We start from the raw sequence: 27,215 nt of genomic DNA, 5'->3' as shown, positions 1-27,215 counted from the left end.
TCTATATGACTACTCCTAAAACCAAGGTTGATTTGTAAAACAGTTACGGATATCCGTGGGATATGTGATGAGATGTTTCAGAATGTCATTCACAAACAAAGCCGAAATAGAGAAATGAATTACGTCAATAAGATATTTATCATAGGAGTAGTTTGCGTCCTTTTACAATCCTTTACAACTGTGTTACGTATTTAACTGTAGGCGGGCAGTTTTATACAGGTATATTAGTATAATTTCTACCGGACGCTCACGTCCAGTGATGTCATTACAACCAAATATAGAGTTCACAGAGAACACTCCCCTACGGTTTGATTGATGTCAGGACCTGTCGTCTGGGTACAACTTGCTCCTCCCTCATGCCTACAACAACGAGTCTGTGAAATTTCACTTGATACTCAAAGCATATATAATTCAAGGCATTGTGGCAGCCATCAGTACTTTGGACCTAAACAACCAGCTAGTCATATTGATCACAGCACGGATCTGACAGATATCACTTAACTCATCATTACCTCTACATAGCAGTACCAACTCCACCTGGTATTAAAGTGATCACTCCATGTATATATCCTGTTGAACTGGAAACAGGTGGAACCCGTTAGATTTTTATATTCAAATTTAAAGTTCGAGTTTAAATGGACCGAGTGATGTCAGTGAAAGTTACAGAAATATTAACTATATCCCTGTTCCTTCTGCTTACTCTCAGAGTTACACTCGCCTATCCTTTTGGACTTCAAAACTTTGTGGTACCAAAGGAGCCAGCAGCCGATGACCAGAGCGAGTATTGGTAAGTACAAACACACCACCGAGTCAGAAAATAAAGTGTTAACGACATTCATATATGAAAAAGGAAAAGAATATTTTGCTTCGTCCGAGACGGCGTTAAAGTGCTGTATGAGTATTACAGGACAATATAAAAATGTATTGGTTGTTATGCAGTTCGTTATTTATCATTCAGACGATGATTCCCACCAATGAAGATAGGCAGATTTTGTCTTGCTTGCTAATCTATATTAGTGATAGTTCAAGTAATGTTATCGACAAGGGAACATTTCTGTGCCGGCAAATAAAGCTCGGCACGAGCTCTAACATTTAGTGATGTAATTGATTTAAGCGAACGTTCAGTATTATATTGCGTTAACGTTCCGCGATTCTCTAAATAAATTTAAACGAATCATTCTTTAAAAGGGCATTGTTAATTCATTTTGTCATGGAAAAAGAGATTTAACAAATATACAAAATGATATGCCTTCAAACGCTCATGTCATAAATATCGTATGACCAACTGCAATCCGAAATCTTCAGGGAAACATAGTCTGAATAGTTTTTCAAATGTGATAGCTATAATCTTAACCTAATAGTAATGGCACATGAAATGAATAATGGTTTTATAATTTCAGTTCACACTTACCTTCATGTTCCTTTAGATGTTGAGTCGTTCTTTTATCTATTGATCAATTAAAATCATAATATCCAGTGACCTGATTATGTTTTAATAATGCTCCAATATCCGTTAGTGCTTTAGGAGCATGTTATGTATAACGTTTCAACTGTTTTTATCAATTTAATTGATAGTTTGCGTTCTTGATTGTCAGTCTAGTATCCTAAGTTGCAATGGAGTATAAGAGGGTTTATCCTTCATATTATTCTTTGTTTAAGCTATTTGAAAAAAAAAATAATAATAATAATAAAAAAAAAATAAAAAATTGCTGCCGACTTAACGTGCACTTTTCAATAACTTAAACCAAATTTCAGTTGCTTAACCTTGTTTCAAATAGTACGATAATGCAATAACGAATGGTAAGATGTTTTACGTATAATATTTGAATCTCCAAACCATTAATCTAAAGCCAAGTGACACCTTGTTATATATTATGTATACTACTAACTTGTATTTCTTATCAATATGAGTTCTGGAAATACGCATGTGGGTTAATGTTGCATTTATAATTAAAAAGAACAAAAAACATCATGTTTTAATATAAATTCAATATTTAATGATTTCCCGGTTAGTTCTGTTTGTTTTTTTGATCGGATTTTAATGTTAGGTGTCCAACGTCTTTATCGGGATGTTTTCGTCGTTCCTCGTGTTTTCGCGTGGTCACGTGACCGGCACGAAGGACTACATTAACACTTGGTCGGTAAATATGGCCAGAGCACCCGACCAACGTATTTTGTCGTACAAACAAATATGATACACTTATTCATCGTGCTAAGAAACCGAGAAAAAGTGCTGTACATTCTTCTATTTATTCAAGTATGGTTACATAACGGCGTTATAAACTGGTGTTACTTGAAGAAATGTCGATTAATTGACTACTTTTTAAGTAATTTTGACGATGTTTGTCATTTTCGTAAGAATGTACAGCACTTTTCGTTGCTCTCATACAATTACCTTCACGCTCGTACCTGTTTCATACGTATTGATTTAGGGTAGTCGGGTGCTCTAGGACGATTCATAGAGCAAGTGTTAATGTTCATTCTCCAATATTGGAACTCTTCAGTGTTTTAAGTATCGAAATCGACATATAGAAACGAACAAACGTTCATAAACGAATGCAATGGATCGTAATTAATTCAATTAATTATTTACAGATGATTTCCAAAGACATAAGGTATAGTTAGAAGTTTTCGGCTGTACACATGCAAGTTTGTAAATTCGTCACTGTGATGAAACCACCGTCCTCGTCGTTGCCATGACAGCCGATCGAAGCTGCGATCACGAATGCACTGACAAAGTGAAAGTTGAAGTATTTTTCGCAACATGCGGTTTAAACTTAAAATTACAATCACACCTCATATTGATTGGGGTTGTTTAATCATACCTGATCAATTGAATTATCAGAAAACTAACAAAAACATTAAAAAACACAGAATGACGCTTTCGTGTCAGGCAGTGCAGACACAACGCGGGATCTGTAAACAATGTGACGTCATTGGAATGTACAAGTTGCAACAATGTACAACAATGTATATTTTACATGAATACACTAATGAGCAACAAAACGGGACGCAACATTAACCCACATGCGTAATGCAATTCACTTACAAAATTCTCGCCTTTGAATTAAAATATCTCAATGTTATGATATATTCCTGCCGGGGTATGCTGTACTTGTCAGTTAATTGCGATTTAAATGCGTATGTGTGTGTATTGTCACACTTTATCAACGCTATCATTAAAAGTTGATGCCAAAGAGATCATCAGTGAAGAGACGTAAAGATAGTCCGCTGAGGAGAGGACTCGCTGGATGTTATTACTGCTTTCTATTTAGTTTCTATATCAAGGTTGATGGATATTATTTCAGGGTCGTCTGAACCCGGATTCACACATTACTAATTCAATATATATAGACTATCACAATACACTGTTTCTTATTTCCCATTTGGCAAGCATGGTTCACTGCCATACGATATTAACGGCAAGTGAAAACCGTTAACTCTTTAACGAACCTTGTTAATTGTCACAGGTAAAGATACTTCAAATCAAGCAATTAATTTACAAATTAAACATCAACACTTCAGTGTAGATAGTGAATATCATACTAAAGCAGAACTTTATGACGAATTGAGACGTTATTCGGTGTCCTTGCCTAGTAAAATGAAACGAGTACATTAAGAAGTTAAATGTATTAAATCGTGGGAATTACCCTTTATGTCAGACTTTAACATTCTAAGAACATATTGGATACCTCTAACAGCCATAAGATACATGTATACTAATCTTGATTAACATTAAATTAACACAGACAGTATTCTGGTCAGAGGAAATCTGATATTGTTCTCAAGTATTATACTCTATAACACGCATTTGATGAAACACCATACAATGATGAAACACAATACAATGATGAAACACCATATACAGATGAAACACCATACAATGATGAAACACAATTAAATGATGAAAACACCATACAACGATGAAACACAATTAAATGATGAAACACAATTAAATGATGAAACACTATACAATGATGAAACACCATACAATGATGAAACACCATACAATGATGAAACACCATACAATGATGAAACACCATACAATGATGGAACACCATACAATGATGAAACACAATACAATGATGAAACACCATACAATGATGAAACACAATACAATGATGAAACACCATATAAAGATGAAACACCATACAATGATGAAACACCATACAATGATGAAACACCATACAATGATGAAACACCATACAATGATGAAACACAATACAATGATGAAACACAATTAAATGATGAAACACCATACAACGATGAAACACAAATTAAATGATGAAACACAATTAAATGATGAAACACAATTAAATGATGAAACACTATACAATGATGAAACACCATACAATGATGAAACACCATACAATGATGAAACACCATACAATGATGAAACACAATACAATGATGAAACACCATATAAAGATGAAACACAATACAATGATGAAACACAATTAAATGATGAAACACCATACAACGATGAAACACAATTAAATGATGAAACACAATTAAATGATGAAACACTATACAATGATGAAACACCATACAATGATGAAACACCATACAATGATGAAACACCATACAAAGATGAAAAACCATACAATGATGAAACACCATATAAAGATGAAACACAATACAATGATGAAACACCAGACAATGATGAAACACCAGACAATGATGAAACACCATACAATGATGAAACACAATACAATGATGAAGCACCTTACAAAGATGAAACACCATACAATGATGAAACATCATAAAATGATGAAACATCATAAAATGATGAAACACACTACATTGTGATGTATACCACTTTGTTCTATATATTCCACCGACAGTCGCGAATTATGTAAAATTTCTGTGATACGCTAGATCTATTGAATACAACACGTCGGCACGTCTTACACATTAGCTATTTAATGACTTATTGGTTTTCAAATGGTCATTCTGTTTCATGACTGACCGTTTCAGGCCTTTATATTGCTCTAAAACATTTATCTTCGAAAAGGTGAAAAAACTTTACTACTACCTAACCTCAAAGAGAAGATGACATTAACACCCAATAAACCAAAAAAATAATTTGTTCATTTGGTAACAGAAATGCACACATTTATTGTTTGATCCATTAACAACTGATTGGTAACATCGACGAGAGGTAGTTAATCAAGGTAATGTTCACCTTAATGGGCGGTTTTCGTTTTTCATGTATTTGGAAATCAGCGATATTAGATAATGTGGATACATCCTTGTGGTAACGTAACACTAATTGGTCAGTGACACGAAACATTGATATTCCTCTCGTGAGCAGATGATACTGATAAAAACATTTAATGTTCAACACAACTTTATGTAGTTAAATTGTCGCTTATCCTCTAGTGAACAAGAACATTAAGATAATATCTACCCGAATATAAAAAGCATCTCGTTATATTTTTGTTCTAAAACAAAACCATATAAAACAATCCAAAGAAGTTAACATTATATTGAAAAAAAAAAAAAAAAAGATGAAAGAAAATCCAGACAAAAGATATCTATAGACTTTATCTATTCCCGTTTGATTAAAACTCTTTTGGTTTGCAGAATATTTAAAATGTGTACATTTGTGAAATCTAAATATTCCAAAAGGAAACCAGTTTCAAATATACTATCCCCATCCATAATAATAAAAAAATGAAGATATTTTAAGCAGCTTGAGCAATTTGTTTTCAGCTAAACTAACATGAATTGATTCTTACGTTATCAATTAGGCCTCTTATCATACAGCCCTACAAATTAATGTAGCACACATTCTCTAGTGGAATTGACCTTTGGTAACTCTAATGTGATGACACGCCTTAAATTGTAAATGGACTCTTCAAGGATTAGCAACTTTATAAAAAAACTAATATCAGATAGGATTATTCTTAATATGTTGATCACGAGCATGAAACATTTGGTATGAAGAAAAAAATGATATAAATTGTGTCTTTCGTTTACATTCAGGGATATCACTCATATATACTGTCACCTATATAATCTTCTTTTAAGCTATGGAAACAATTTACAGACGAAGATGCTATATAGTGCAGAGTTTGCACTTTAGAAAACTCTTTTGCAAGCTTTTCTAAGTTAGTTTGTCAATAAAGCGCTACCACAAACAAAGATGGCTGTCAACAGTCCTTAAGAGACTCATTGCACTCTATATGATGACCATCTCGTAATTACGAATCATTTGTCGTACTTCATCGTTAGTTGCTTTAGTTACTTGCTATGAACATTGGCGTTGATAAATGTGTTCATTGACTCTTAGTTCCTTCAAGTTAACTAAATTTAGGATATCTTTTTAAAATTAACAATCTGTGCATTGTTGATATGCGTTGTGGTATGTTTTCGATTTTCGGAATCGCAGTCGCTTATACCACATGGATTTTAACAATCGGTTCTAGGCGGAAATGTTATTTTGATAAGCAAGATAACAATACTAGCGAAGTATAATATCTCTGTTGAATACTGATTTAAACACAATAAATATATTAACTTACATCATGTAAGGAACAACCACCTTCCCCAACCCAAACCCCCGAAACTGCTATAACAACAAAATTGAAGCTACCTCGAACATTTACAGAACTTTTCCCCGAGAAATTCAATATTCAAATCCGCCTCCGAAAGTATCAGTGTATATGATTCTTTGATCCAATCCTTGGTTTTGCCTGATTTCATGTTGACATGGCACGTAACAGGATAGTACCCTAATGAGACAAAGTATGACCTTGTTAGCACTGTACAATCAGATCCTGTATGGGGAAGATTAGACATGCGAGGAGATGAATATTCTCATTCATAGCAATAATATTTTCTCTCATCTCTATTCAGGTTATAACGTACATGATGTGAAACACTTGCTGAAGTGGTTGTAAAAGTAAGTGTAAATAATACATATCTGTTATTACCCGCGTATTGTTCGATAAGGTGTCGCATATGCTACTAGAGAAACTTACCAAGCTGGAGAATATTGCTTTGTTAAAGTATCCAATTCTAAGTTTTTCTACCGCAGTATCCGTACTTCTGGTTACAACAATACCTATTTTAAGGGGTCACTTCCGTGTAATTGACAGTTCTGTTGACCAAAAAACGTCATCAAGGTACAATCATTCTAATATACACATTACATGCCCGTCGTGTGTTCTGCAGTTTTGCCTATGAAACGTTTGTGCTGGTACTAAATTGTTACATACCAATAAACCTTCAGGTTTGCATTTTGTAGAACTCTTCTTGTGTGTGAATGTTTTCAGTCTTCGATAAATATTGATTTTGTACTTATTACATTCATTACAAAGGTTACAAGAGGAACATTCATTTAGAAATAATGCTAACACATAATGCAATACTTTAGCTCATCTCACTACATTGGTTTCTTTGTCACCCCAGTAATACAGATTTAGTACACAAAAACCGGATTTTTTTCCGTGCTATTTTTAATTTACAATTTAACTGAACACTCCAAATATGATTGCCACTACAATTTTGTTTTAGTGTAGTATTACTTAACGTCCTATCAACAACCATTACTCTTTAAGCGGGGCTATCCCTGTATGTGATATGCGTGTAAGTGTGTTTGTGTGCGTTTTGGAGGATGTTTTATGTTTTTGATTATTTCCTTATGATAGGGCGGAAGTGATTCCTACAATATAGTGCTACCCCACTGAAGTCTACTGTCGAAGATATTAAGCAGAACATACCCGATCCATGATACTGACATTGGGCAAACCATTTGTCCCATTCAAAAAATACTAACATTTAAGCTGGTGTGTCATAAACTTTTTAGAGGGGACGGACTCCAAGTCATTCATTTGAGAGACGAATGCTCACTACGGACAAATAAGGCAGTGTTTATTGCGGAATTAGGACAAAGAAGGTATGAAACATATAGGATCTTGGATATTTCTTCAAAAGTCCGTTTTAATTGATATGATTATACATATACATTTCATCTAAGCACCCTTCCTCATATGACATTGACTGCTGATGTCAACTTGACATCAGTCCTTATATGACCCTGACTGTAGGTTGCATTTCGACTCTTTGCCTGATCTGGCACCGCCTTTACCTTAAAAACAAAACATTACGTCATTTATAAGCTTGTCCGTTGTGTAAGTAAACCACAATATTCGAATTTTATGCGAGAAATCGTACATGAAAATTATTAGTGTTCTCCGAAAACTATAAGTAAGTTTCCTTTTTGGGGGGAATGTTTGTTCTCCCTTTGAGAATATCAAACCTTAATGAACTGTGATATCATGTTCCATGTTTTGTTCCCTGATCAACAATGCAATCATATTGTGTTGATGTGTATCGTTTATCTGTTATATAACAAGAAACTAATATCTGGTTATCACAACTCGACATTGAATCGACTATCCCTGTATGAGATGAAAAACGTATGTTGTTAATCTCTCATTAATTATATATATCGATAACGAACCTCACCCCGGTCGACGTATACAACTAGTTCTATTGGTATCAAGTGCGATAGCCAATATAATGTACAGGATTTCCTGTTATAAGCGTTACACGATGACCACATTATTTGCCTGTAAGTATTGGGGTGGACGTCCGATAATATGTAACAGCATATCTAAGAAGGGCGCTGTATAATTTTTAAAACATCCTCTTTTTTATTATATGTTGTTATTACTGTTTCAAGAATGTCGACTTTTATCTTTAATATTTCACCATATCTTCTTTGAGCTTTGATACAATTAATCCTTATGATAGGGGAGTGTTTGCTTCTCGGGAAAATATCCCATTGTAGATTTACACTGTATACAGAAACAAGACATATTCATAAGGGAAATTACATGCATATAAAAGATTCACTCATCTTAAATTTTTATCACCTAGGTATGCAAGTGTAGTAAGCCCGATTGTTCAATCCTTAATGGCTCCTATTACTGATAATGTCACACCTGAAAACTTATGTCATCGAAGAATGTACAACCCTACCATTACATAATTGTCTTCATACACGATTTTATGATGTAATGAGATAACTTCCCCTGCATCAGACACAAATATTTGTCCTTTTTATGGATTATTTATAACTTGGGTACATTGTATGACTCCTGTCTAAGATATATTCCTTATATCCAAGAGTGTAAAAAACATTAAAATATAAATTTCATTGAAGCTGATTCAACCACAGGATCAAATAGCCTTATACAGCACGAAATGCAAACGATGATTTTAAGAGTTCGCCAAATGACGAACATTTTGGTATGCAGGCTCTCATCCTGTTTAATTAGATAATGCCAACATACTGGGAGGGGATTAAACTTATAGCAAAGACAGTGTCATTTTGATTATTTTATTGGCAGTTGGAGTGTCAATGTAACCGTGACAACTTTGCCGGATGCCTTCTAGCGAGTTTCCTCATTGTATTGAATAATGCAGTAGTAATTTATTGCCTTGTTCGAAAATCGATACATATGTAATCGCCTAATTTCTCGTTGTTATCCATGCATCACTGTTTCACCTGGTCCTAACCTGGTTTCTTTATCTTATCTTGGTCTGGTTGTCGTAACCTGGCCTTGTTGTCCTAACCTGGTTTCTTTATCTTATCTTGGTCTGGTTGTCGTAATTCGGTCTAGTAGTCGTATCTTGGTCTGATTGTCGTAACTTGGCCTGGTTGTCCTAACCTGGTACCTTTGTCGTATCTTGGTATGATTGTCGTAACTTGGTCTGGTTGTCGTAACCTGGTCTGGTTGTCATATCTTGGTCTAGTTTTCGTAACTTGGTCAGGTTGTCGTGACTTGGTTTGGTTGTTGTAACTTAGTTTGGTTGTCATAACTTGGTCTCGTTGTCATAACTTTGGGTCTGGTTGTCGCAACTTGGTCTGGGTTTTGTAACGTAGTTTGATTGTCTTAGCTTAGTTTGGTGGTCCTAAATTCGTTTGGTTGACAGAACTACTGCTCTGTATAAAGTAACATGCTCTCCATAAAGAGAGATAGAGGCAAAGTCGGTAAGACTTGAAAAACCGATCCAAGAAACAACCGGATTATAGTACAGAATAAGAATGTCGATAAATAATAGGACAGTTTTGCTTGGTCAGGACTTTGCAGACCGAAAAGTATTTGTAACACTCATATCTAAATGCGTTCGACTGATATTCACCAGATCTATTTCTGAAATAGTTCATTTGACTATTTTATCAGAATGTCCGACCAAAGTTGACTTTAAGTTAAATGTTTGCTATCAAATTTCGAAAACTTATATTCGGGAGGCACCTCATTTCTTATCAATATATTTGTACTATTGAAATCAACAAACTTGTCTCATCAGAATAACCTAACCCATTTATTAATCTACTCGCTGAGATGTTCAAGAGATGTATCATTACTCTTGAACGATAAAATAATACCAATATGTAAATAAAGCAACTGTAACCTTGACCCTAAAACCCTTAAACTCGAACAACTCTTCCGGGATATAGCCGTCCCTGGTAAATTTGTGAAGTGAAACTGGATTCTTTTTAACTTATGTCGCTGAATTTGTTTTGTGTAAAGGAACATAACTATACCTTTAGTAGTTGTTGTTGAAAGATTTAACTAAAACAAACATACAATCATCAAGTTGAGAATACTGATATGCAAGAAAGATAGGTAGCTTAACCGCCAAAAAAAGTGTCTTATGAACAGAAACATGATCTTATTTTGAACAATCTCTGTCCGGATAGGTTTTCCCATAGTCTGGAGATTTCACCTCCAATTTCAACGATAACCTGGCTAATACAAATTCAAATATTCACACGATTTCCTTCCCACCATATTTCATCTTTGACGTGGTACATACCAACTCCTTGTATTGCCTTTTGCAGTTCCTTAGAAAAGCGCTCATACCAAACAACATTCAACAGTTTATTCTAACGATGATCCTAGTGGTGTAATATAAAAATATCTTAGTTTTATAATGAGCGATGGAAAGCTTAGCAATGCGCAAACGAGACATGCAATCAGTGCTAAGCGACAAAATTGTCCTGTAGACTTTAAAAAAAAGTCATTTTTGCAATAAGGAGAAAGCAGAAAAGATATTTATCTCCACAAATGTGTATCATCAGAAAAGAAAGATGAAATAAGTGAAAAGAAGTGCACTTTACTGGCATCTCGTTTTTATCATATAGATAAAAACGACATAGATAAAAACGACAATGACAACAGGTGTCGTGTGTTTTACAACAAAAGTAGTGACGCATAGCTGATAGAGAATAATTAGGTCAACAATGATCATGATTTTAGCAAAGTGACCACATAAATAAAACCTGCTTTTAGTGTTAATCGACGTGAGTGGTGGCTGTTGACACCTCAGCCCCTTTATCTATCCCGGACACTCTTTCGATAATACGTTGTTCTCATTTGTTACCAAATAAGTGTCAGTAGATTTGCGTGGGATCTGAATGGATATTGGCCTCTCCCCACTTTTTTCTATCACTGGATGATTTGGACTAGTATTTGGTTAAAGGATATAAGAGTTGGAATGCACTGTTGTCACACGCTAATGTAACTAGTAGAATGGATTGATGGTGACCAGATATATGAACACGGGTTTATACAGCACGGATAACGATACCATAGTATAACATTAGACACTTGCTTTTGTGTGAGACACGTCTTTGGCACTAATCTGGTGTCATCATTCACAGTGTATGTAAATCATCACACTGTTTCTTAAGGCAGAACATTAGTATATATAGACTAAAATACAATACTATACGGTAATTTTGGATGCGATGATATACATTTTCATAGGGAAGTGTGTAAATAACGGTGTCATGTTTGACATTTAAAAGGTCTGTATAAGAGGTAGATATGTTTGGAAAGTAAAAGCCTTCTATGCGCCTATGAACTTAAGATAACAATTTTATATAGCAAACACTTTGATTGTCCTCAATATTCCTGAACATTGAGTTCAGCTAAGATAGCGATCGCTATCAATGCATAATAAAAATACTATTTGTGGGCCTGAAATATGTTCGAATAATATAGTCAATATGAGATTCTTTAAACTAGATTACGCATATGACCTGTAACCATTTCAGTTAGGATTAATTTAAAAAAAAAAACTAATTCAGTAAGAACTGCTTCAGAAATCAGTAAATCACTTTCTGGAAAAACATATACAGCCCTCTCAGGTCACATTACTACGATTTCTTGTAGAGGAACCAACAACTGATACAAACTCTAATTGTCAACTTGGGATATTATTAACTAACGTTTAATATAACATTTCGGAGTCATATTAGAAATTTCCAAACCTCAAATAATCCAATCTTATCAGCATTTGAATATCTGACCCAAGGGATTTCACGGCGGAAAGCATTACAGCATAAGTCGTATTCTTTAAAAAGTAGATTTGTAAGGAATTATCTTTAGTATGGACCTGTATCTATTTCATTAATTAAAGATCTTGAGTGATTTAAGTGAAACTAAAGTTACACAATCCAGACTTTTCGCAAGAATTGCGTGCATGACAAATTACGCAGCCAATCATGACAATACACATATGCATATCGATACACATTATTTGACCATTTTACATGTTTAGTTTATTAAGATGACGATTAGATAATCTGGTTATATCTTGCATTTATCCGACTTGAACTTAAACCTTCATTGTGATACTTTTATTGGTATGTACTGTACGGTATAGTGAATAAAAAGTTCCATATGGTATCGACAAGTAGTCGCATTTTCTACCGTATATCTAAAAAAATCACCGATTAGATAGCTGCATACCGTTGCTCTTGACGAATTGTTTTTATTGTTAGACCCCATATCGTGATGTAGGCACTTCGTGACCAATATATTATAAATATCACTTGTTAAAAACTAAGGTTATTGTTAAATTGAAAGCAAAGACAGTTACACATAACGTTATGTAATACTTCACGTTGTACTATAATGTCATCAGTTTGTATTAATAAGAGAGGTCAGATGCATTTTTATCTATAGCCATTTCCCAATAGTTAATTCTCTATTTCTAGATAATAAACACTTCTACTCCCAACGGTGTTGACATGTTGAAGTTGATTCGATATTCAAGACTTGCTCCTATTATCTAGATTTCTTTGACAAATGACGCATTCTGACGGAGAAATCAACAACACAAAGTTTAGAGAAATACAGGTTGATGGCGACCATGTTATAGTCAATCACTTAGGAAATATTCCATTGTGATTAGGTCAGCCGAGTTCAATGCTTATTGGTATACTGTACATGTGAGGGATGATTGATATGTTGTGAAACTCGTATTGAAGGAGGTACTCAAGGATGTCCTTTATTAAGTCCTACTATTCTCAAACTATTAAAGGCCGTTTACCCAAGGACTGGTCTCGTTTGGTTAGTTTATATCGACGAGGTAGCACTCTAAAGTAAACAAGACAAGCGGTTTTTGCAAAATGGACAAAATCGGTGAAAGAGCGGTGATCGAATATTTGCATAAAAAAAGTTTTAACACCTAAGTTTATTCATAATGATATAGAAATATGCCCCTCCATATAAAAAGTGAAAAGGTGGGTGGCAGAATTTAAGCACGGCCGACAGAGCCTTGAGGATGACCCCGTCTTGGAAGGCCTGTCAATTTTGCAACCCCAGAAATGGTCAATGAAGTTCATGATATTGTTATGACTTACAGACGAGTCACAGAAAGATATATAGCAAGTAGAGTTGGCATTTCACAGGAAAGAGTATATTTTGACCGAGGATCTTGCAATGAGAAAGCTTTCAGCCCAATGGGTACCAAGACTTCTGACAGTTGATCAGAAGCACACCAGACGCACATTATCGCGTGCTAATCTTAACCTTTTTGAGGAAAATTCTGCCAACTTTCTACAGAGATTTGTCACTATAGATTAAACATGGGTCCATCATTTTGCCTGGAGCCTAAACAGCAATCAAAACAATGGAAGCACCCTGGCTCGCCCCGGCCAAAGAAGGCAAAGACTGTTCCATCAGCTGGGAAGGCTATGGCCACGGTTTTCTGAGATGCAAATGGTATTGTGTTGATAGATTATCTCCGAAAGGGACAAACAATCAATGACACATACTATGCTTAACTTCTGCGGCAGTTGTGGGAAAATATTAAACTTAAGCGCCGCGGAACGCTCACTAAAGGAGTGTTATTCCACCAGGACAATGCTCCTGTTCACACGTCTGCAATTGCAATGGCTGCCATTCACGATTGTAGCTTTAAACTGATTGAGCATCCGCCTTATTCACCTGATCTGGCCCCATCAGACTTTTATCTATATCCAAAACTGATAACAGCTATTTCAGGCATTTACTTTCAATCCGATGATGGCGTCATGCATGCAGTGGATGACTTTCTGAACAGCCAGGAAAAAGAGTTCTATAAAAGTTGCCTTGAGGCCCTTAAACATCGCTGGCAAAAGTGTATAGATAATAAAGGGGATTATGGTAAAAAATAATACAATTTGTCCTTCCAAAATTCAAATTCCTCAATATGAGGCTCACAACATATCAATCAGCCCTCGTATATGTATAGTGGTCCCGTTGTCACCACCTTTATTCTCATTGGAGAACGTGACCTCACCCGGATTTGACCCAGATTTGTATGGCGGGCGTACAGTAGACGTTAACTCCCCTCCGGAACACATCGTCTTAGCGTCCTGGTTCCTTTTAAAAGTCTCCATGCAAGTCCATATTTTTTTTTAATTTTCTGCCCCTTGTTTTATAAATTTTGAGTTAAAATTGACAGCATTTTCTGTTGTTCCTGATGTGTCCGGGTTATACGGTAAAGAAGTTTTATCTAATTTAGAGACTAAATTTTAAAAGCTAAAATATCAACCGCTAGAAATTGACATAACAAGAATGATATTGTTTAAATCTTACCTCTACACACAGAACGTTGTTCCCTCGAACATATCGTGTCTGCGATTGACTTGGGTAGTAAAAAAAAGCATACGTACGAGAATTAATTCAACCAAGTATCCGGTATTTTTTTACTGCAACATTTCATCAGTAACAATATATGATGCATGTTCTTATCAAGAAAAATAAGGCATAATTATCTTTATACATACAATAAGAGTATCTGCTGTTAAAAGAAAGGTAAAGTAGATATATTAAATTGACCGTTCACTAAGATAAAACGCGTTAAAATCTCTCCTGAATCCTGGCGATACAACGAAAGTATTTACACTTAAACGAATAGATAATAAAACAACCCGCTATTTGGTAATATTGTCTTCTAAAGAACTCCAAACCTACCTTAGACTATCCAAATTTAACTTAAAGCGGTTTAAAAATATAACATGTATCATTTTGTTACTACTTTTGCCAATTGATATCAGCTAGACAGTGATAGAAAAGGACGTATAGACACAGACAACATTAATCTGGTAGGTTATAAGGAAGGAATAACAGATGGCCAGTTAGTAAAGGCACCTATTTCAGTAACAACACTAAGTGGTTTAGTTATCCAGTTGTTATATTACCCAGAAATATAACATTGCGTGCAAAATATATATCATACATGTAAATTCCCATTATTTGCGGCCAGGTATTGTCTATCTGACAATAACCTGACAATTTAGATAAAATCATTGTTCAGAAACCAATAAAAGGGGAGGCTGGCCATAGCGGAATGTTAGCATACCAATATATCATCACTTTAAAGATCAAACCATTTCATCAGCCAGATCTCGATAGTTTGTGAGGCGTGAGGCCATTATACCTAGTCAGTGATTCTGAATGTAACGGCAGTGTAACAGCTTTCCGAACCGTCATGTTCTACACACGACAGTAAAGACAGGGCTGGATTAGGACCTGCTAGCTGATTAACCTCAGCCATCATTTGACAAGTGGAAATTAGGTGTCTACGCAGATGGAATAATGATACTTCAAAACGACCACCATCCACAGCATTTACTGTTTAACATCAATTGTACTACAGATATGTATCAGAGCCACCGTACAAACTAGGAAAGTAATCATATAAACTAGTACGTCAGTGTGTAATAAAACGAAATGCAGTTCAAATCTGAAGTCCTATTATTCCAGTATTTTTGTATACATTTTCGTACGTTTTTGTATAACTTATTTGAACTTTAAGAGTCCTGTATATCGAAAATAAATGTTGAATTTTAAAGAAACCATATCCTCACATTTGGGTAAAAAATATCCATGCAACATACCGAAATGTTTGTCTGGCATTACAGTTTCTTCTCAAAATCACCTTTCATATGCTGTTAATGCTTGAAATTTCATCTGTAGAATTACATTTTGGTAAGATGCAGCAGGTCACAAATAACTCTACTACTTAAACATGAAAACAAAGCTATGCCGTTGTGCTAATAAGTGTCGAAATCATACAATACAACGTAGGCACAGTTGTGTTACCGGAATTGACTCTATATACGTATGAACACTTATTCTATTCTCATCCGTTTTGCCATATTTGTGCTATATCTTCATATACGCCATTTGCATTTCAAGCTTAAAATATAATAAGGGTTATACGTAAACCAAAGCGAATCGCACAAGCAAATGCTCCTTTTGTGCGTTTAGACTCTTGTTGGCTTTGGTTTTTATTTTGAGCAATATATGTGAAACACATGAGCTTCTACTTTCCCCCTAAAATTTCAAAACATCTTAACAAATAACTTGTCAATAGCAACTGATCAAGTTACCTTCGCTAAATTTAGTCTTAATAGTGATTTGTACGCTTGTGATATATCATCGAATTTGCTATTTAGATGACCCTTAATTGTCAATAGTAGTAAGCTTGTGCAAGTTTTATCACTGGATAAGTCATAATGGGACAAACCAGCGGTATGAGGCACATTCACATTCCTTTTCCCCCTTTATTAAATTGATAAAAGAGGTGTTTTTTACATGTGAGTATTATTTACATGTGAGTATTATTTACATGTGAGTATTATTTACATGTGAGTACTAAGATCACCGAAGGAAGGTTGCCGGAATGAGTAGGTTGTTTAGGAGTTCCACTACTCATTGTTGGTTTATGGACAAGATGTTGTAATATCTAACCAATTTATGGTATTCTAACGGATTGTTAGAGTGAGATTGAAATGTCACTAACGATTTAAACGACTATTCGATTCCACAGTATTGCCTCATTAAAGACTTGAGCATTATGTCGTCGGTTGCAGTGATTTCCATACTGTGTTCCGGTCGAAGACGTCCCAGTTTGTTGCTAACCTTTTTGGAGCATCTAGTTTTTTTTATTGTGTGGATTGATGATGTCTTTCGTTTCTCATTAGGTTTTTCTATTTTAATTGATCGACTTTTACCTCGATTATTAACTACATTGTTGATTAATGTAATGCTCGACTTCCATTGTTGTGAAAAATCAGTTCCAGATTTAATCAAATTATTTTAGCTTGTTTTATTTCTACATTTTTGTATATATGGTCTATCAGCTTCAACAGAAAGTTCATTGATGTGATATCGCAAATGTATCATAAATGCCCTAAATATAGGCTTCCACGTTTCCATTCTGATGATTATTCAAACGTTATTTCCCAGTTATTACAATATTGGGAATAATAGGTGTTTAAACTCAAAATAGCTGTCCCATAACGGTATGGTCATTATCTTAGCTACTAAATGTATATGGTTATGTTTATATTTTAAAACTAGCGGTTTAATTAAAAACCAAATCATCCATGAGGATATACGACATTTCAAATAAGGCAATGATGTTTACATATACGGTATAAATAATGCAATCGAAATGGACAGGAAATATCGGAGACCAAGTTCTATCGGAGTGGTACCTTACTGGTAACTCAGTCGCTGCAAGTTTACACCAGGTAATTAGTACTGTATCACGTGATACAGAAACTATCAATCACTGTATCAGTTGTGACGTTAATTGATGACCAGGAAGGTGCGTTATGCACCGATACTACCATATATATATTTGCACCATCCCTAATTTGTTGGTAAGAATAAAGCTTACTCAGGGAACCAAACTTGAATGTCAGAATCAATTGGCTTAGTGTGGCCTGAAATGACGATTGTTTCAAAGAAACATGGAGGCTTGGAAGGTCGTCTCAAGAGATGATATCTCTCTTTTTTATCATCAATTAACGTTAATAGTTAATAATGTCACGAATATAGGTGATGTTTGATTGTTTCTTTCTAAGATAATACATAGATTGTGGTATAAGTTTCTATTTGTAGTCAAAGCATACCCTTAGATATTTGATTGACAAAACTTATTCCATCCTCATTTTTTTCTATGTCCTTAAAATAGAAACTTACTTTTACCCAGAATGCTGAATTATCAAACTATATTGTTAATTACCTAAATCGATATTTCTTTGTAGTTAGCTTTCCTGTCATGTTAGGAACACTAATGACATACAGGCTGTCTATAGAACAAATAATGAAATCAAAAGTGTCATTGACCTTGCATTTTTCGTGAGATATGAAGCAACGTGTATGATTTCCTTTAATAATCAGTGTCAGCAACGGATAGATGTAAGATCTCAGAATGACGTGTTTCTGCTTAGAAATGGAATTAAACATACAACATGTTTGTCACTTAATTACAACTTGAAGACATACAACAATCAGATGTTAAAGCAATAATTCATATACGTGTAAGCAAGTTTAACTAGATCTGTATATTTCACTTGGGGTAACAACAGAGAATATAAACATAAGGGGTCAGCCTTGACAATGCAAATAATGGTCTCTTTCTGCACAAAGCAGTCAATACTTTCTCACGTCAAGTATTATTTCCAAATAATTCAAAAAATATTTTAATACTATGATTGCAATGTAGAGTACAGTTTCAGCACACTTATATTGGTTTTTTTCATTAAATCATTTCTTTTTCTTTTCGTGATCATGTTTATACATTAATGTCCGATATAAACGATTTCAGATTCCGTATTCAGGGCAGACACGTGATTTGAAATATATAATTTTTAGACGTTTATATTATAATGCAGATCTACAGCTAACTGTTTAATGTGAAGAACGCGAAAAAATAGTAAATACTGCGTACAACCGTATGGTCAATAATCCATAGTAAGTTCTTCAGTCGTTCTGACGTAACACACAATGTAATGTTAGAGTATTAGATTTTTAACAAAGACAATCACGGGCAATTGTATGTATGGGAATCGACCCACTTAACCATTGGTGGCCCTAATCGTTCTCTCGGTGGGTCTTCTTACGAAATGATTCCATTTCTAATAAAAACTTGATTGTGGTTCTGAATAAACACACTTGCAATACGGTAAATAATAAGAAATAATTGATAAGTGATTAGAAATAATTAATTGATAATCAGCAAAAAATCATAAATAATTAGATGAATGTGTAAATGATGACTCCGTCTACCGTGGATTATGATATATTTTGCTTATTACCGTTTTTGCCTTATTCTCCATTTCCTTGATTTACCATCTTCATGTTAAATTTACCGACAAAACACAGAACTATCATGCAGTTGCATGGAATAATCGTCTTTTCTATTAAAATGTAACTTTTACTGTTTTCGTCATTGAAAATTACATTATGTTTTAGTATAACAGTGCAACCCTTTCTACACAAATGTTGATGCAAGTACGTTGTATTCATTATTTACAATGCTAATGAAGTTCGAATACAATGGCTGTTGATTGAACGCTTAACAATATAAAACCACAACCTACATAATAATTGCGATTGGTGTCCTCCTGTATGAACACTATCGATACACAATAACACATATATAGACACACGACGATAACATCTATCCACGATGTAAGACATTTATTATTTATGTGTTTTTGTCAATGTTTTTCGAGATAAACACACCACTATCTATACAACGCCACTACAGTAGCCAATACAGAGTCGCTGATCTTTTCGTTACAACTCTACCGTCATCAATAATTCTATAACGACCATTATCTATTCTTGGTCATAGCTAAATTTACCCGTATCCGTCATTACCATAGGTACAACAGATAACCTATACCATAATAGGGTGGCTTTTGTTTTCTACCTATTTCATTTATTGACATTAATTCGCTAAAACACACACAGACACAAACAGAAAACAAAACAAAAACAACCAACAAAACACATACAAAAAGGAAGGAAAAACACATTACATTAAAGAGACATATTATTTGATAAGATAGATGAATTGAAGCATTCTGATATATCGTGCCTTACAACGTTGCATAACATGTTTCATCTTATCACAAATAGAAAGTGAGACAAATCACATGGTATAGCTAGGATTTGTTTAATGTGATGAAATATTTTTAGCTTTGGATGTTGTTGATTTGTGTGTTACGAATCTTATTATACAACAAAGCCTGTTGAAGTTCAGGTAGCAAGAAATCTTCTGTCCTTAAATTTCAAATTAGATTTTCAATATTTTTTCAGGAAGTGTTTCCATCTCGTTTACTCCCCAACAAATTAATTAATTGACACCATCAACTTAAAATCGTGATTTAACCAGCGACTAATGCAGCAAACATTTCCATAAAGGAAGCTTGAAATAACGTTACATTGCACTGTCACCAAGGGAACGTCCATTCGTCATGTAAACATGCCTATTTATTCTACGATGTGAAATCATCACTAATTATTACAAGGATTGTTTTAGTTAGGTGACTCCTCAGTTCCTTTTATCGTCGTTTCTGATGTTCCTACAGATATTTTGCTATGGTATTGTTGTTGTTTTTGCAGTTCAAATCAGTAAAATCGATGTGTTATTTTTTCCAGGAATGAATTACTAGAAGACCGAGGTCCAAGTGTTCCAGTGAAACGAGGATGCGTTGGATTTCCATGTGTATACACTCATATGGCGGAGCGGGCTGGGCGGGCTTCTATAGAGCGATACATAGCCAAACTAATTGAAGACTGCATGAACGATGATCATTGTAATCCAGGTAAAATAGATCTTATACAAAAGAGTGCAAGGCAGAATATCTCCATTTCACAATATCAATGATAGATGATATAACGTCACTGCAGTATAGCTTGCAAAAATAACGTTACCAGAAGGTATCTGGACGCTGTGGTATATTTGTTTGAATAAAATGAGGCTGTGGTATATTTTGTTTGAGTATTTGGACGTTGTGGTCAGTTTTGTTGGAGTATCTGGACGCTTTGGTCAGTTTTGTTTGAGTATTGGGACCCTGTGGTATATTTGTTTGAATAAAATGAAGCTGTGGTATATTTTGTTTGAGTATTTGGACGCTGTGGTATATTTGTTTGAATAAAATGAGGCTGTGGTATATTTTGCTTGGGTTTTTGGACGCTGTGGTATGTTTTGTTTGAGTATTTGGACGCTGTGGTATGTTTTGTTTGAGTATTTGGACGCTGTGGTATGTTTTGTTTGAGTATTTGGACGTTGTGGTCAGTTTTGTTTGAGTATTTGGACGTAGTGGTCAGTTTTGTTTGAGTATTTGGAGGTTGTGGTCAGTTTTGTTTGAGTATTTGGACGTTGTGGTCAGTTTTGTTTGAGTATTTGGACGTTGTGGTCAGTTTTATTTGAGTATTTAGACTCTGTGGTATGTTTTGTTTGGGAATTTGAACGTTGTGGTCAGTTTTGTTTGAGTATTTGGACGTTGTGGTCAGTTTTGTTTGAGTATTTGGACGCTGTGGTATATTTTGTTTGGGTTTTTGGACGCTGTGGTATGTTTTGTTTGGGAATTTGAAAGCTGAAGTAAATTTTGTGAGAGTATTTGGCCGCTGAGGTCAGTTTTGGGTATTAGGATGCTGTGGTATATTTGTTTGGGTATTAGAACGAAGTGGTATATTTGTTTGGGTATTAGGATGCTGTGATATATATTTGTCTGGGTATAAGGATGCTGTGTTATATTTGTTTAGGTATGTCGACGCTGTAGTATGGTTTCTTATGGTATTTGGAAGCTTGGGTATATTTGAAACTATGTAAAAGTTGTTCTTGTGTATTAATTCAGACGCATTTTGTCCGTTTGCTGAGCTTCGCTGATTTGTACATTGATGACAGTTCATATACCATTTATTTGGTAGATTATTAGACAACAAAAGTTCACTTTAAATGTACTTATAAAGTTCCGTACGAATGCCAAACATGCATCTAAATATGGAGAGACAAAGTAGAATCGAGCATTTTTAATTGGGAAGGTCATTTTGTAAATCAACTTAATGTGTTTTACAAAATACAAATAGCATGATATATACATACACTACTTCCATCTTACTTTAAAATAACCTTCTAGACTGCTACTTGTATTACACTGGAGCCACTGAACATTCCACAATGATTACACTCACTCTTTTACATATATTGATTTTCTTTCCAATTTTATTTTAATAAGAAAACGTTCATTTTAGGATTGTACAGTAACAAGATCCAATATGCGTCATGAATTTATCGAAACACGGCGTTTATACAGCAAATTGCCTTAACATACTATTGTGTATTAGTATAGGGCTTAACCTCGGCAGAACGTATTACATTACACAGAATTACTATATAAAGTGTCAATAATTTAAAACAAATGGAAGCAATAACGTACTAAACATGGAATTATTCAATAATAAATAAATATTTATTTTCTACAATTCAATCTTTAATGGCGCTCTGTGTCCCTCTATCTGTTTGCGTTTTGAAAATCTGGTTATCAATTTTCCGTCTGTAAACATCCCATCTGGCTGTCTGTGTGTCTAAATCATAAGAAGGTACACAATATATAATTAGCTCATTTGCTCATGCATTGATAATGTCAAATTATAGCCAGAGTTGTTTTCAAGTTTATAAAATAATGTATCAACCTTATCAAAAGGCTATAATTGTACAAATTGCTTTTCCTAGATAAATAAAACTGTCCTGTTCCCATTTCTATTGTTCTACAAATATAGAAATGATAATTATAACTCTGGATGGATATTGAAACAAATATTCAAAGTCTAAAATAAAGAAATAAGTTAATAACATCATGAAATATTGATTAAGTAATAAATGAAATAAATGCCTTATACCGTATATAAAAACGCATCAGTAAGCTACATCGGTCAATAGTGGACAAAGAATACACCAACCCAACGCACTCGAGACCAATTAATAAGACATCCCTTTTGTAGTGTAGACAGCATTACGTAACGTTATTGCAAGTTTTCATTGCGCTCATAAAGTCGTTTAGCCAAAATTAACGACGCTTGGAAAATCTGCCCAATATGATATTTTCATATATTGGTTTGTATTGGTTTGGTTTTTGGTTTTATTTGTTTAACGTCCTATCAACGGCTAAATGCATTTATGGACGGCCTCCCGTGCGTGCGATATGCATGCATGGAGTTTGTGCGTATGTGTGTTTTGGGAGGCTGCGGTATATTCGTGTTCACTCTCCATAGGATTTTCCGTAACTTTTGCCGATTTATAGTGCTACCTCACTGAAGCATACTGCCAAAAACACCCAACAGGACACCCCATCCGGTCACATTATAATGACAACAGGAAAACCAGTCGCTCCACTTCCAAAATGCTGAGTGCTAAGCAGGAGAAGCGACAACCATGTTTTAAGACTGGTATGTCTTGGACAGGGGACAGAACCCAAAGTCTTCCTCACGGGAGCGAATGCTCACCTAAAGGCCAAAAGTGAGGCACTCCCAAGGGAGGCATAAGGAAGAGAAGAAAGTTGTTGAGAAAGAAGAGAAAAGATAATATCCCAGATTTAGTCGCCTCTTACGATCATGCAATGGGGGCAAGAGGTACAATTCTTACGCCCTAACTTGCAGGGCAGATTTTCAGATCATGACATTATTACATTGAGATAATTAAAAAAAAATCTTTTTGAGAGTGACACTAAGCACAATACCGTCAATAACCAATTGTTAATGTGGGTCTCCGGCGATACACAGAACGTTATAAACAGGTGTTATTGACCCTAACGTAAGATGACGGATAGGAGAGACCAATCACGTGTATCTCGACTAGCATCAGTCCGTAACTCATGAGTCGATCTCGGAACACATACAAAAAAAAATGTATACTGTGACTTAACCGTCAGTACATGTATAAGTACACTATATTTAAGCCATGGGTAAAGTGTTATTTTTATATCCAAGTCCTAAAGTGTTACTGTATAAATCAAAATTAGAGACATACTCGACACTTGGAATGAACACCCATGTCTCTTTAACTTGCCACGTTGGGGAAGCGATGCCTTTAATTCAAACCCGATTTGTTCGATGACGTCAACCGAGGGTAAACATAGAACGCATTAAGTGATATTTATAACCTCTATTTCTTTTTTAAAGTGCGCTTTCCTTTTTATACCAATACAAAACCAAGCGACCAGTTCATTATGTCCTTTCCGATCGTATTAAATATCACCGTGATCTATATCAGTTCCCAACCGAGTATTATATTGTCTTCCCTCGGCTACGCCAAATAAAACAGCAACATTTGTGAAATTTACATATGTAACCCTGGATAAGTGACAAACGTATTCGATAGACTCTTTTTCTTATCGTAATGAATATGTTTACCTCGCCTTAACATCTGTAACGTTTGTAGTAAACTACAAAGATTGATAGGCCTTATTTCACCATCTCTGAAAATGGTCCGAGCTGTAAACAGGGCGTTACACAAGACTAAGCCGCCCAACCAGTCAGGCATTTCTAGGACCTAACTACAGTAATTAATCAATTAGATTAATTTATTTTGTTCTACTGTGTCCAATTTTACATTTATCTTGTGATGAATAAATTGATTATTATATACGTAAGTAATGCTTTCCATTACATCTTGTATCTGGATTGGCCGCCATTGTTTGACCATGTTATCACATTTTTTTATAATGTCTCTATTGGCCTCAGAGTTTATAATCATCTAATTCTATATCACATTATTGTTACAGGGAAAAGAAAGAGGAGGTCTTTATTGAAACAGATCAATCAACGGAGATGAATCCAATCTTCTATCGTCGGACTGGTGAAGAATTGCCCATAGTTTCCTTGAAACAGAATGCCGTGGGGGAACTTAAACGGCAATCCCGATCTAGCTACACTAAGATATAAGAAAAAAATAGGAACAATTGAATTCATTTCAATATTTTTATATGCGAATAGGTGTTATTTACATATATTTTCCAGGATAATGTCATTTCTTATAATATAGGTTTCTTTATATTTCATTGCCTTTGTTGATGAGGATATTACATTAAGCTTGTGGGAATCGCGTTGCCTAGGGTACCTGAACGGATTGTATTCAGTATTTTCTTCTCTTTAAAGTGTCAAACTTCCAGACGGTAACTCATGTCCGCCGTGTCTCGCGGCGACTATTTGTCCAGATCTTGACAGGTTCGACGGTTCATCACTATGTGAACACAAACATGTCAATTTACTCGAGTCTGTTCAAATTCCATTTTCTGTCATTTCATTGTAAAACTGTAGGTAGGTGTCAAAACAGGTTTGAATTGTTGTATTGGCCGAATTTTAAAGGAACGTTCATATTTCCATCGCTTATTTCACTAAAATACTATATGGATTGACAACGAGTAGTGACTAACAATATCTAGATCACGACTTCATTCTTGAAACATTTGAGCAAATAGTAGACCGCCTTCTGATTTATATAAGATTATATAAGACATATATTAACACAACTCACTTCAAATCAATTGCAAGGGAATTCGAAACAAAAAGTAGAGGCAATCAGAAGCTTATCTTAATAATTAAAGAAGACTCCTGGTTTTCGCTCCTTAAAGTTACATTCTAGCGGTACCGACGTATAGAACAATACCATAGTACTGCCCACATATCGAGGATCTTTAGCCTTTATTTTATAATGGTAGTGGTGCTATCTCGACCACAGCCTGAGTGTATGTTGCTTTGGTGTCAGATCAAATTAACCTTAACATCAGCTCTGCTGTATATGTGGCATCTATAAATGTTAATGCTTGAAAAAAAGCAAAGTTTTTTCTGTTTCAAATGCAGTGTTACACTTCCCCGAAACCAGCAAAAACTCATCTCAAATCGGGGAAAGTAGAAAGTCTTATTCTTTGCATTTTTTGTGATAATGACGAAGAACTGACTTCAAACTAGGATATTTAATAGTTTCCAAACTTGTAATAGCACCAGAATAATTGTCAACATGGTATTGCTATCTGTGAAACCTATCTGCAAGAATTGATGAAATGAGAGGTAAGAATATATTCAGCCATGTCCATTTTCTTTTCGTTGTAAGTTTTCCATGTGAGTAACACAAGACTGATCGATCCTTCACTAAACAACAACCTCTAATTCATCCTTACAAACGATTGACAAAACGACGTTACAGATATGAAATTTGATAAAAGCGATTTTTTTTTCTATTTTGTTTCGTCATATAATTATAAATTGGAATACTTTTTTTCTCCTTTCAATATTTCTTCTATAGCCATTTTAAGTCTTCGTGCTTGTTGATAGCAGATATGCTTGTTAGTACAATAAGGTTTTGGCATACAGTAATTTTGAAAATTATTTTTGAGTCATAAGAAAATAAACTGTTTCCAGAAAAGACAACGTGTTTTATTTGTTTATAAAAGTTTTACACTGTCTAAGTTCGTTTGTTCCTTTATCGGGTTCATACCTGTAGAACCGGTACGAATCTGCTGTACTCAAAATGGAACGCACTGTTGCAGGAAAACCGGATCGTTTTTCAACACGTACCGCTTTGATCCAAGATGGCAAAACTGTGATTCTTAATTTGTCGTGCATATGTACTTCTTGTTAAAAAACTGGACGGGGAATATTAATTTGCTATGAAATGTTCTAAATTATATATGTCAATGTTTGACGGAACTTATTCGGTATTGATTTTAAATCCCTTACGCTGTAAAAAAATAAAATAAAAAGGGAGGGGGGGGGGGGGGGGGGGGGGGGGGGGGGGGGGGGGATTACCACTTTTTATGGTTGAGGCGAACGACGGCTGCCTTCTTGGCAACTCTCGTGATATTCAAGTGCGTTCCATTATATGATACCGTACGTATTTGGTACAACTGGTACGAACCCGATAAAGGAACACACCGAGTGATGTTAAAGAAGGTATGTTTTATTTAAAGATGACCAGTAGTCCTGTATGCGAATCCTGGAGCCGTCTGTATATGGTAATCTCTGTCGATATTAACGACACAATGTAGCGGCCAAATATATACATCAGACAACGGTGAATGGTTTATTAACAAACCAACACATTTGACTGGCTGA

General features: G+C 34.9%; 1 protein-coding gene across 1 annotated transcript; it reads left to right on the top strand.

Annotated features, from left to right (window-relative positions):
- Positions 1–406: 406 nt before the first annotated feature.
- LOC117336157 lies at positions 407–26,531 on the top strand. The gene is made up of 3 exons (XM_033896543.1): positions 407–787; positions 20,760–20,926; positions 24,887–26,531. Exons 1-3 carry the CDS (start codon positions 636–638, stop codon positions 24,934–24,936), a joined length of 369 nt encoding a protein of 122 aa, XP_033752434.1. The 5' UTR covers positions 407–635; the 3' UTR covers positions 24,937–26,531.
- The last annotated feature ends 684 nt before the right edge of the window (positions 26,532–27,215 follow it).

Source organism: Pecten maximus, chromosome 10, assembly GCF_902652985.1.
Source record: "Pecten maximus chromosome 10, xPecMax1.1, whole genome shotgun sequence".
NCBI lineage: Eukaryota > Metazoa > Mollusca > Bivalvia > Pectinida > Pectinidae > Pecten > Pecten maximus.
This window is presented reverse-complemented; position numbering and strand designations above follow the sequence as displayed.